Source organism: Stomoxys calcitrans, chromosome 2 (genome assembly GCF_963082655.1).
Source record: "Stomoxys calcitrans chromosome 2, idStoCalc2.1, whole genome shotgun sequence".
NCBI classification, from domain to species: domain Eukaryota; kingdom Metazoa; phylum Arthropoda; class Insecta; order Diptera; family Muscidae; genus Stomoxys; species Stomoxys calcitrans.
Genome location: NC_081553.1, coordinates 150,328,705 through 150,340,981, shown reverse-complemented (window position 1 = coordinate 150,340,981; position 12,277 = coordinate 150,328,705). Strand labels below are relative to the sequence as shown.

Genomic DNA, 12,277 nt, shown 5'->3' with positions numbered 1-12,277 from the left:
AGGACAGAGAAAAAATCTCGCGTATCCGTACGGTTTTTCGGTCTATAAACGCACCCCACTAGGAGCTTGGTATCGGCAGCAGACACCTCAACAAAAACATACTCAATTGGGCCACCTGAGTTAGACTTTGTACATAACTGAGTATTCAGGTAGTTTCTCACATACAGAGCGGTGCCGCCCCCACGACGTAATCTATCAGCTCTGTGCACGTTATATCCTGAAAGATCAATAAACGCATTAGGTGTTGATTGATTCAGCCACGTCTCCGATACACACACTTTATCAATATCAGAGTTCTCAAAAATCATCTTGAATTCGTCAAGCTTATTATTCAGGCTTTGGGCATTAATATGACAGTTGCAGCAAAGGTTACCTTGTTGCAGCAAAGGTTCGCATCCGTTTGAACATGGGGAGGAAAGTACGATCTGACACTGCACGGAAGCTGGACATTGAAAAGCTGCAAACACAACAGATGGCAGTGGCATACTGCACTCGACTGACCCAACTGCTTGATGAAAGCACTCCTTGTTCCGATGATATAATGACTCCATGAAAAATGCCACGAAATCCGTACTTGGGTACCGGAAGCCTCCTCCAAGAAACCCATGGTACGACCAAGAGTGTCGAGATGCTACTGAAGCCAAGAATGCGGCATATAGAACAACCGTGCAATCAGTAGCAACGCTCCATATGGGTATGAAGGAGAGTTATCGGGAGAAAAGGAAAGAGGAGATACGTCTATTCCGCAGAAAGAAAAAGGAAATGGAAAGACGTGAGTGTGAGCGAATTGAGATGTACAGGAGTCAGAATGAAGTCCATCTAGTAAGTCCAAAGCCATCGGAAGAAGTAAACATCTATCCGATGGCTTTGGTGCAGGCACATCCTCCTGCAGAGACAAAGAAGGAAATCTGGTAACTGACACAGATAACATGTTCATAATATGGAAAGAACAATTTGCCCAACTGCTAGTGTCCGACGTTGGCGGCGAAGAGGATACCGCAGAACCAATCCCTGATGACGGTATAGAATGTTTAGCTCCTAGTCAGAATGAGGTCCAAGTAGCTGTGACCCAACTAAAGAACAACAAGGCAGCAGGAGCCGACGGGTTACCCGCTGAACTATTTAAGACCGGAGGCGACACGCTGACTAGAAAAAAGCATACCCGATAATTGGAACCCCAGCATACTATGTCCCGTACACAAGAAAGGAGACAAGACGGAATGTGCCAACTACAGAGGAATAAGTCTCCTCCCCATAGCATACAAGATACTCTCGAGAGTACTGTGTGAAAGATTAAAACCTAAAGTCAATGAGATAATTGGGCCCTATCAATGCGACTTTAAACCTGGTAAATCCACCCTAGACCAGATATTCACACTGCGCCAAATCCTGGTAACGACCCGAGAAGGACAAATCAACACCTAGCATCGCTTTGTTGACTACAAAGCCGCTTGTGACTGTCCTATATGTTCAAAAGTATTTCATGCCATGTCTGAGTTTGGTATCCCTGCAAAATTAATAAGACTTTGCAGAATGACCCTGGTGATAAGCGTTCCTCAGTAAGAATAGGAAAGAATCTCTCCGAACCATTTAACACCAAACGAGGTTTCAGACAAGGAGACAGCCTATCGTGTGATCTCTTTAATATCCTGTTGGAGAAGATTGTACGAGATGCAGATGTGAATAGATATGGCACACTAATCACAAGAGAACACATGCTACTCGACTATATCGACATCATAGGTCGGTCACCGGAAGTAGTAACTGCATCCTTTGAAAGAGTCGAAAGAAAGTCAGTGAAAATAGGTCTGGCAGTAAATGGAGATAATTCGAAATGGATGGTTTCAACTTCCAAAAAGCCTTGCGCAACCGAGCAGATAAAGAAAATGGAGAAAGTTGGGAACCACAACTTTGAGATAGTCAGTAACTTTATCTACCTCGGCACCGCCGTAACCGAAACGAATGACACCAGTTTAAAAAAAAAAAACAGATTAAGCGAAGAATAATACTGACAAACAGATGCTACTTTGGACTATGTAAGCAGTTTAGAAACAAGGTCACATCTCGACAGACGAAGATTACACTATGCAAGACACTGATACTACCCGTGCTGTTATATGGTTCTGTAGCGTGGGTACTTGTGAAAGCAGATGAGGCAGTGCTTGGAGTATTTGAGAGAAAGATTCTTCGTAAAATATATTGACCAGTTTGCGTTAATTGAGAATATAGGAGATGTATGAACCACATACAGACGTTCGAGCTGTATGACGACGATAGCATAATTACACGCTTCAAAATACAACGCCTGCGTTGGCTAGGTCATGTTGACAGAATGGATGAAGAATCTCCAGCAATGAAGTCTTTTGAAGCCAAATACGGTGGTAACGCAAACCGGGAAGACCAAAAGCCCGATGGAAAGATCAAGTGGTGGGAGACACCTTGGTGTCAGAGATTTTAGAATGAGCGCAGAAGATCGAGGCGCTTGGAACGCTATTCTACGTTCGTCTAGTGGAACAAATATTCTGTCATAGCCAATTAAAGTAAAGTAAGATTTGAGTATTAAGATCTTAAATATGCTTGCATGTTATGAGAAATGAGTGAACAAAATTTTTTTCTAAGAGTTATAATTTGTGCGACTTACTAATATCGTCACGCTTATACTTTCCGTGATGTTGTTGGTAAAAAGAGGCAAATTAAATTTTCTATGATTTTGCAAAGAAAAGAGAAAATTGATTCTTTCCTTTTATTTTGAATTCTTTTGCACTTTGTGCAAATTATTCTAATAAATCCCCAAAAACATGAATGAAAATGTTTATTTCTTACTTAAATTTGAAAAACATGCAAAATTTCTCTAATTAAAAAAAATAATAATTGACATTAAAAGGAAAAAAAAAAACATTGAACTAAATTTTCTACCTAATTTACAATTTAATATTTCTATTTGATTCCTACTTGGCGATGGATTGTTTTGAACATGGTTGGTAGGGCGATAATGGCAACACAACAGCTTGTTGCCTAAGTCTTTTGATATGGAGTGTTGCAATCTTTCTTTCAGCAACTTTTATATGCACATCGAACATCCCCACTGGCCAGGAATAAGGCCGGAGATATTGCGTAATAGTGCCTCGATCAATGCCCCCAACCACGTCAAATCCTCCTGCAGTGCCGCCGAAGCGGCCTTACAATAGTTGAGATTTATCTGCAGAACTTTCAACACTGTTGTCTAAGCCTTGTTTTCTGATTCCGCCAGGAGTTCATCCTCACAAGATTCATTAGATCTTGCCATGATGAGCTTCCGTACGCATCCAGGTCCAGGTAAGAGGGCAGTAGAACCACTCTTCCTCAGGACACCGGACACTTGCGGTGTGGACGATTGCTCCTAAGATGCTTCAGTAGCTGCTGCTGTCGAAGCACTTTTTGAGTTCCGTCCTTCCCCGCTGGCGCACACATTGAGCTCATTCCAACCGGAAAACCCACCCACACTGGATTTGTCGGGTCTCGTTTCGATGCCTTTCCCTCCTCTATCGATTGCGGCAGGGGGATTTTCAGTCTCCTGCAATCCGCCTGACATTAGCGACGTGGTCGATAGTCTCTCAGGCAAGTGTTCAGCAACAACAGGTGGGTCATCTCCTGATTCCCCAACCCCACCGCTTTTACGACTTTCGGTTTCAATTCCTTCAGACTTGTTGAGGTCTGCGAGACAGCCTCAGTAGTACAAATACTGCATGTCTCCGGTCACCATCAGCCTCATCCAATCTACCAATCTTCCAGTCGGATTTTGAAAGCTAAGGTTTCAGGATCTGAGGAAATCCTTGGTATATAAGCGTGCGCCATTAGTCAACTAAGGATCTGAGGGAATCCTTGGTATCCCAACGTGTGCCGTTGGTCGAGAAGGAATATCTTCCTTCTTAACTTAATCCATGCTGCGCCTAGCCAGATCTCACCAATATTTTTTTGGGAGCAACGATACAATTCAATTGAGCGTTGATACCCGAAAGCAATCAGTCTCCATCGGCCCCGATACCAGCCTGCATCGTGACAAACTGGAGGAGACCCAGGAAATTCCGCAAGAACGTTGGAGTATACTGATGACAGTCCATTGACTATCCCACCTCAATTATTCCTAGATATGCAGCCCTGTTCTTCTCCCAAGCGGCATTAGCAAAGGTTCTTGGACCTATATTACTATTGTTCACCCTAGTTCTTTTAGTAGTTTCCGAATCTAGACGTGTAGTCTTTGGAGAAGCTTGTGCAGCTAATCCCCGAGCCCAATTTAGGGAGTCTCTATTTGTGAGAGTCTTAGGATCATTCGCACTAAGCCTTTAATAAACCTGAGAGCAATGTGACTTCTATTATTCCAACCTCTTAAAGAGCGTGTTGGTTTGCCGGGGAAGGCCGATGGCAGAGGCAAGTTATAGGCATGCGGAGATAGAATAGGTTCAGGCTTGTCCTTAAGACTCAAACCAGGTGTCTTCGTCTTCGGTTGGTGGAGCCTGGATAAGCCTCTCCACCAGTCGAGGTTTCAGTAGCAGACAACATGCTACTGCATGAAAACACCACCGCAGCTGTTGGGTCGCTGGAGTCCATTCTAAGCCTACTCCCGGGCCCTTGATCTGCCACTGGAAACAGACGCAGATCATCGACCGCCTAATGAATAACACAATCGTAGTCATCCTTGAGTGACTTAAATTTTTTCCAAAAATAATGGCCTATTACGAGTTAAGCCTAGTACTGACTTCGAGTATTCGTTCGAGCAACTGTCAAAACGCCCTATAAAAAAACTTTTGCGAAATCACTACGAAACTTTTTCAAATAAGCGGGACTAAATTCTTTTATGAAATGAATTCAACGTTTTGCTAGCAAAATTGTCAAATTTCGTAGACTTAATTTTTACAAGAACACACACAAATTGGTAGTTAAAATTTTTTAAGAAATGTTGTCGTTTTATTTTTTTTGGTAGAGATATTCTGGATATTGACACTACAAAGACACTGCACCCGTCCAGAATTCAATGTGACTTCCTAATCCCTAGGAATTGAACAAAAACCTGGAGTCCATTCTAAGCCTACTCCCGGGCCCTTGATCTGCCACTGGAAACAGACGCAGATCATCAACCGCCTAATGAATAACACAATCGTAGTCATCCTTGAGTGACTTAAATTTTTTCCAAAAATAATGGCCTATTACGAGCTAAGCCTAGTACTGACTTCGAGTATTCGTTCGAGCAACTGTCAAAACGCCCTATAAAAAAACTTTTGCGAAATCACTACGAAACTTTTTCAAATAAGCGGGACTAAATTCTTTTTATGAAATGAATTCAACGTTTTGTTAGCAAAATTGTTAAATTTCGTAGACTTAATTTTTACATGAACACACACAAATTGGTAGTTAAAATTTTTTAAGAAATGTTGTCGTTTTATTTTTTTTGGTAGAGATATTCTGGATATTGACACTACAAAGACACTGCACCCGTCCAGAATTCAATGTGACTTCCTAATCCCTAGGAATTGAACAAAAACCTGTGCTCCGATGACCTCATTCAACTTGGACCAATCCATGTAAAACGAGGGACCGCAGAAGTTCGGGACAACCCCAGCCCAAAGATACCTCTTCCGGAAGACAAACTCCAATTCGCCATCGAAGAAAGAACCGCCAGGTACATAGTACGTCGCGTCGCCAATGCCACGTCGTCGTCCCACGCCATCAGCCTTACGCAGAACAAACGAATGCCAAAAATCCCATGTCTCTGACTATATCAGTTAGAAGGCAGACCTCAACGCCACGCCCTCCGAGTTCAAGTGCAAAAATCTCAAAGTATCGCATTCAGTGCTGCTCCAGGAGCACTCCTCCTCGCTCCCAATATCAGCACTGCCACAATACCCTGTATATTCTCCACCATACCGAGTAGATTCACCCTCTCCAGGACCCGGTGTCACACAAACCGCTCATAGGTGAGGATCAGCCAAACCACAGTAGTGTACATCTAGCGGACCGCCCCCTGTCTATGTTCCTAACTTCTGTCCATTGAGTTGCGCCATGAGTAGAGCGCACTCAGCCTCCGTTTATCTCTCTCTTAAAGGTTCATTCTTTCGTTCTATTTATGGTCAAGAATAACGCCTGGGGAGCTACACTCATTCCAGGACACTGAATTCATCATATGTCCTCCTTGCGGTGAACAACACCAGCTTTGCCTTTCTGGGCTCTTGCCCCATTGGCTCTTGCCCCATTTGTCAAGTTCTTTGCCTGGTATTTCTTTATAAGCGAGCATAGGACAATTGATATTAATTGCTATGCTATTGGAGCTATATCAGGTTATAAACCAATTCGGGCCCTACTTGGTTTTGTTGAAGACAATATTAGAAGTCACTATGCAAAATTTGAGCCCAATTGGATAATAATTGCGCCCTCTAGAGGCTTAAGAAGTAAAATCGGGATATCGGTTTATATGGTAGCTATATGAGCTAATGGACCGATTCCGACCATATTTGGCTCCTACGTAAAAAATTTCAGCCATATAGGATTGCGCCTTCTAGAAGCTCAAGAACTATAATCGGGAGATCGGTTTATATATCTTTAGGTGCAATAGGTGGCGGTCGTTTTCCAAGAACTACATTCTCCCGGCTGTTCAACCCAACTGCCACCGTGTCGTCAAGAACGTTGTCCAGCCCCGCTTGATACTCCTCTTTGTATTGTTAATTTCAGGTTGTGCTGCCAAACAAACAGCAGCTTCCGTTTCTAAATCCATTTTTTTTATCTTTTAAATTTTCTTAAATACGAATTGGAGTTTAAAAATGCCAATTTGTTTCTAGTTTGGATGACAGTCGTATGATAACAATGATGTTCAACACACAACTGTTTACTACCAAAAGAACGCTTTGAACGCCAAATAAAAAAGTTTAATTACAAGTTAACAAATTAGCAACACTGTTTGAAACATTGTGAGATATCCCAAAATTTAATTGATGTTTAACAACATTTTCCGCACAATCGAAGTGAGTACTAGGCTTAACATTATAAAAGGTGTTTTTCGTGTTTTGTTTCACTATCCGACTTCTTCAGTTTAGTCTATAATTTAACCGTCTATAATTTGCCTTAGAAACGAACAACGCTTGCAAATTATTGAATTTAATGATCACAATCCGTACTCTGTTAAAAAAAGTTCATCGCGCGCGGCAGAGTAAATTTTTGGCTCAATGGATACGTAAATAAGCAGAATTTTCGATTTTGGAGTGAAGATCAACCAGAAGCATTGTAAGAGCTACCAATGCATCCAGAAAAAGTCACAATTTGGTGCGGTTTATGGGCTGGTGGCATCATTGGACCGTACTCTTTTTAAAATTATGAGAATCGTAAAGTAACTGTGAATGATTAGTGCTATCGTGAGATGATATCCAACTTTTTTACCCAAAATTCAAGACCTTGCCACATGCCATACAGCACGCGTAACAATGGACTTATTGAAAGGCGAGTTCGATGAACGATTTAATTCAAGTTCGGGACCGGTCAATTGGCCGGTATCGTGCGATTAACCGCTTTTAGACTACTTTTTGTAGGGCTATGTTAAAGCTCATGCCTATACAGACAAGACCGCTTCAATTGACGCATTGGAAGACAACATTGAAGCATTTATTCGTGAGATACCGGCCGAAATGTTGGAAAGAGTATGCTAAAATTGGATTAAGGTGATGGACCATTTGAGGCGCAGTGACGGTCAAAATTAGCATGATATAATTTTCAAACATTAAATTATGTAGACCCTACTATCGATTCAAATAAAGATTTCATGTTTTTTCCGTATTCTATGTGTCTTTTTATTAAAAAACTTTCCAATAGCTCTTAAAAAACGCCCTTTTTTAAAATTTGAAGAATCTATGGATAATTATGGCGAAGAGGAGCCGTTGAGTTCAGGTCAATAAATAAATACAACAAATAAGGACCCCATTATTATGCGACGAATTAAATAATCGCCTGCAAATAACAAATTATAATTTTTTGTTTGTTTACAGAGATCACAGGATTTTGGAATTGCTGTATGAGGAGGCTAAATACAATGTGATATCTGGACGATATGTAATGGAATCAGTTCATGCACTTATGTTAGGAGGAATTCAGGCCCGTATTGAGCTGGGGCCTTTCAATTCCCATTCTCATACAAATGGATTTTTCAGGTAACTTTAAAACTATCAAGAAATATAATCTGTTGTTAATATTTTATTAGGGAAAATCAATTGAGATTTTTACCGCAGCATGTTGCTAAAAACTCAAGTCTGTCGTGGCTTCCCATCAGTCGGAAAAACTCGGCGGAAGTAAGACTTTTAGAGCAATACAAACGAGTACCGCAAACTGCAACATCAAGAAAATTAATGCGAAAATATTTGGAATTCTGCTGGGCTCTTCCATTTTATGGGTATGTACAAATTTCAATTACGTTATATTTATAAATTTCCTTACCTAATTACAATTCAGGTCAGCTTTTTTTCATGGCCAAATAGAACAACCGGTACGAGGTATAATAAGTTTTATCACTCACAAGGACAGTGACGTATTGATAGCAGTTAATGAGAGAGGAGTCTTTGTCATAGATACAATGGAATCGGTATAGAGCATGTCGTTTTTAATTATGCAATATATGATTAACACATATTTTGTGTAGACTTTATTGATAGGTTTGCGATACGAAGATCTATCTTGGGATTATGCAAAACCGAGTGCTACAGATGACCCGTTGTGTATCACATGTATATTTCTTCAGGTATGTTAAGATATTATTATTACAAAGATGTTAAACGATTTTTAAAGTGAAATAGGTTTTTAAATTCTCATGTTAAAAGCGTAAATTCATAATTCGTATAATGATAATTCATTGATGTTGTTTGGGGCATTATCCAAAACACTTTCACGCAATCTATCTTCGGCCTTCGGCCTTTTTATGCGTGCGATTTGATAGGAAAGTAAAAACAGCAAACGGACTGGGTAGAAACGAAAACGGAAAATATAGGTGAAATGATAGGTTACCAGAATAGAAAGAAAAGTGGCGACTGAAAGCTTGAAATATATAATAGTTGCTAAGAGAAAGAATGCAACAAACCATATCAAACGACTAAAGGAACAAGATGTTTTGTTGCCATTATTGCCCATCCAACCATAGTCAAACAATCCATTGGAATGGAGTTATTTTTCATGTCATGACCCCTTAAGTGTATTCGACAAACCCTACCCGACCTAAGGAGAAATCAACCATAGACTATGGAAAATATAGACGTCGAATGGTGTATTGACGCATCATCCAATAGGTGGAGCATCGGAGGAAGAGGTGGAAAATTAAAATTTTTTTATTTACACTTGAAATCAACCAAAAGTAAGGAAAGACTAAAGTAGGTGGCCGAGTCTGCGTACTTTTTCCAAGCAAATACGTGAGCATATAAATTGGGCACTTTATCTTAATTAATTCAGATTTAGATTTTTCAAAACGATTGAAATATATGTAGGACACTGTTGCGCATATCAGATATAGATACATATATATGTGAGCTAAATTAAAATCTGAACCGATTTTTTCCCAAATTTATAGCAAAAACAAAACACAATTAATAACAATCGGGCAACAAATGAGACCAAGTACCTTGATTACAGGACTACTCATGCATATAGATGAATATGACCAAATCGAATCAGAAAGAAATTGAAAACGGGTCGATGTACTTAAAAATGAGTCTTGCTGTTGTTATACCCTAAACCACCACTGCGGTACTGGTTTTTATAACATGGATCTGCAGTCCTTCCTTAGACCAACCAGTTCTGGGGTTCACTTGGCGGTCGCTGTTTGCCTCTTGGCTTGGCACTAGGACATGCTGACACAAGTAACTCATTCAGGACCTTCGTGATCCGCTTGACCATTATGTCTATATCCATCGCAGTTTCCACTTAGTTTCTGCTTTAGAAGGGATAGACGTGCAGAATTTGTGCCGAAATTTATCCCGATCCGTCTTTCTTCCGTTTAGCCGAGGGACCACTTCTGCAGTATTTTCCCAAAGCTGAAACTTATGTAACGATGATCAGAAATGCTATGGTCATCCAACACATCCCAGTAGCATATTCTTGCGCTTATATCTTCCGATACAAGGGTAATATGTAGTACCTCCTGCTAGTTTCTGGTAATAAAAGTCAGTTTATCACCTATACTACAAATAGCCAGATTACAGCTTATAATATATTCGATAAGCAGCTCACCCCTTTAGTTGATATCCGAACTTCCCCATATCTGGTAATGTGCATTAGCATCAATTCCTACATTGAGGCTCTTCTACTCTACAGAAGCGGCTTCAACCATCGACTTAAGGTTTGAAGGGGGGATATCTGAATCGTGTGCCGTATATAGTTAAGCCAACCAGTAATTAGAATTATATCGAATATTCAGTACTTAGCGACGGAAGAAAAAAAAAAAAAACATTTAGACTACTCTTTGCAAGGATACAGGCTCTGTATCTCCCATTCCCCGTGTCCTTGACTAGTTTAAATCCCGGAATTCTTAGTCCACGAACCATTCCCTTATACACCCATGGTTCCTGGATAAGAAAATAACATCAAATACTCGTGCCATAAGGAGGACCTTTAGTGCCGCTAAAGCGGCCTAACAATGGTCGAGATTTATCTGCAGAAACCGTACCATAGTCAGGATTCAAAATTTCCTCTACTGTTGCATTTGCTTTGTCTTCTGATTCCGCCAGGAGCATTCTTACAAGACTCGTTAAATCTTGCCATGATGAGCTTACCTACGCATTCAGGAGCAGGTGAGAAAGCTGTGGAACCCCTATTCTTCCACTTGCGGTGTGGACGATTCCTCTTTAGATGCTTCACTAGCTGCTGCTGTCGAAGTACTTTTTGAGTTCCGTGTTTCTCCGCTGGCGCACACCTTGGGCATAGTCCAACCGGTTGATCGACGCACGCAGGGTTTGTCGGGTCCCGTTTCTATGCCTTCCTTTCTTGTTTCGATCGTGGCGATGTGGTCGATAGTTCCTCAGGCAAGTGTTCGACCAAAACTGCTGAGTCGTCTTCTGATTCCCTAAGCCCACCGCTTCCATTGACTTTCAGTTTCAACTTGTTGAATCCATAAGGTACAACGTCCTCAGACTTGTTAAGGTCCGCGAGACAGCCAATCTACCAATCATTGGTTGATAGATTGGGATTACATTCCCTCAGTCTTCCAAATATGGATTCAGGATCTGAGGGAATCCTTGGTATCCAAGAATGCCCCAATGGTCGAGAAAGAATATCATCCTCCTTGACTAAATCTATTGCTGCGGCTGTCCAGATCTTACTAATCTTTTTTAGGGCGCAAAGATACATTTCAATTGAGCGTTGATCCCTGAAGGCAATCAGTCTCTATCGGCCCCGATACCAGCCTGCATCGTCACAAACTGGAGGAGACCCAGGAAATTCCGCAAGATCCTCGGAGTATACTGATGACATTCCATTGACTATCCCACTTCAATTATTCGTAAGTATGCAGCCCTGTTCTTCTCCATTTTCGACAACTGCCGTCACCAAACTGTCCCTAGCGACATTAGCAAAGGTTCTTGGACCCATCTTATTATTGTTCGCTCTAGTTCTTTTAGACAAGAGATGACCTCCAGGTGACCGCAGCCTTTTAGCTGACTGCAGTGCAGTTTCCGGATCAAGACGTGAAGTCTTTAGGGAAGCCTATGTAGGGTGTCTCTCTTCCTTACAATGAAAGTCTTAGGATCATTCGCACTAAGCCTCTCAACAAGCGACAACATGCTATGGCCTGATACTACCACCGCAGTTTTTGGGTCTTTATAGTCCATTCTAAGCCCATTCCCATCTGCCGCTGCAATCGCCTAATGGATAAAACAATCTTAGCTATCCTTGAGTGGCTTACATTTTTTTTCCAAAAATAATGACCTATTAACAGTTAAAGGAAAATTCTTGCGGAGCGAAATAAAAATACGTCCGCTCCACTCAATGGTTCAAATCAGAAACATATATATGTATCTTTCATTTGATATCCTATCGATTGAAATATAAATCGTTTTGAAAAATCTAAATCGGACTAAATTAAAATAAAGTGCCTAACTTGTATGCTCAAGTATTTGCTTTGAAAAAGTACCCAATCTCGGCCACCGACTTATGTCTTTCCTTAATTGCGGTTTATTTCAAGTGTAAATAAAAATTGTTTCTTCCATATGATTGTTCTTTTTTCGTTAGTCTATTGTTGTATTAACACATTGTTGGTACTAAAAATAATAAAATAATAGTC

The 12,277-nt window shown here is 40.8% G+C and overlaps 1 protein-coding gene across 12 annotated transcripts in view; it reads left to right on the top strand.

Moving 5' to 3' along the window:
* LOC106093487 (putative FERM domain-containing protein FRMD8P1) overlaps positions 1-12,277 on the top strand; it is a 251,624-nt gene that overhangs the window by 127,313 nt on the left and 112,034 nt on the right. For all 12 annotated transcript variants that reach the window (XR_009397261.1, XR_009397258.1, XR_009397255.1 and 9 more), the window contains 4 exons: positions 8,007-8,168; positions 8,219-8,407; positions 8,467-8,596; positions 8,654-8,752. Coding sequence is in view for 2 of the 12 variants with exons in the window: in XM_059363446.1 (XP_059219429.1) it covers positions 8,007-8,168; positions 8,219-8,407; positions 8,467-8,596; positions 8,654-8,752 (580 nt within the window). In the remaining 10 variants the exon portion in view is untranslated. The remainder of the gene's footprint in view (positions 1-8,006; positions 8,169-8,218; positions 8,408-8,466; positions 8,597-8,653; positions 8,753-12,277) is intronic.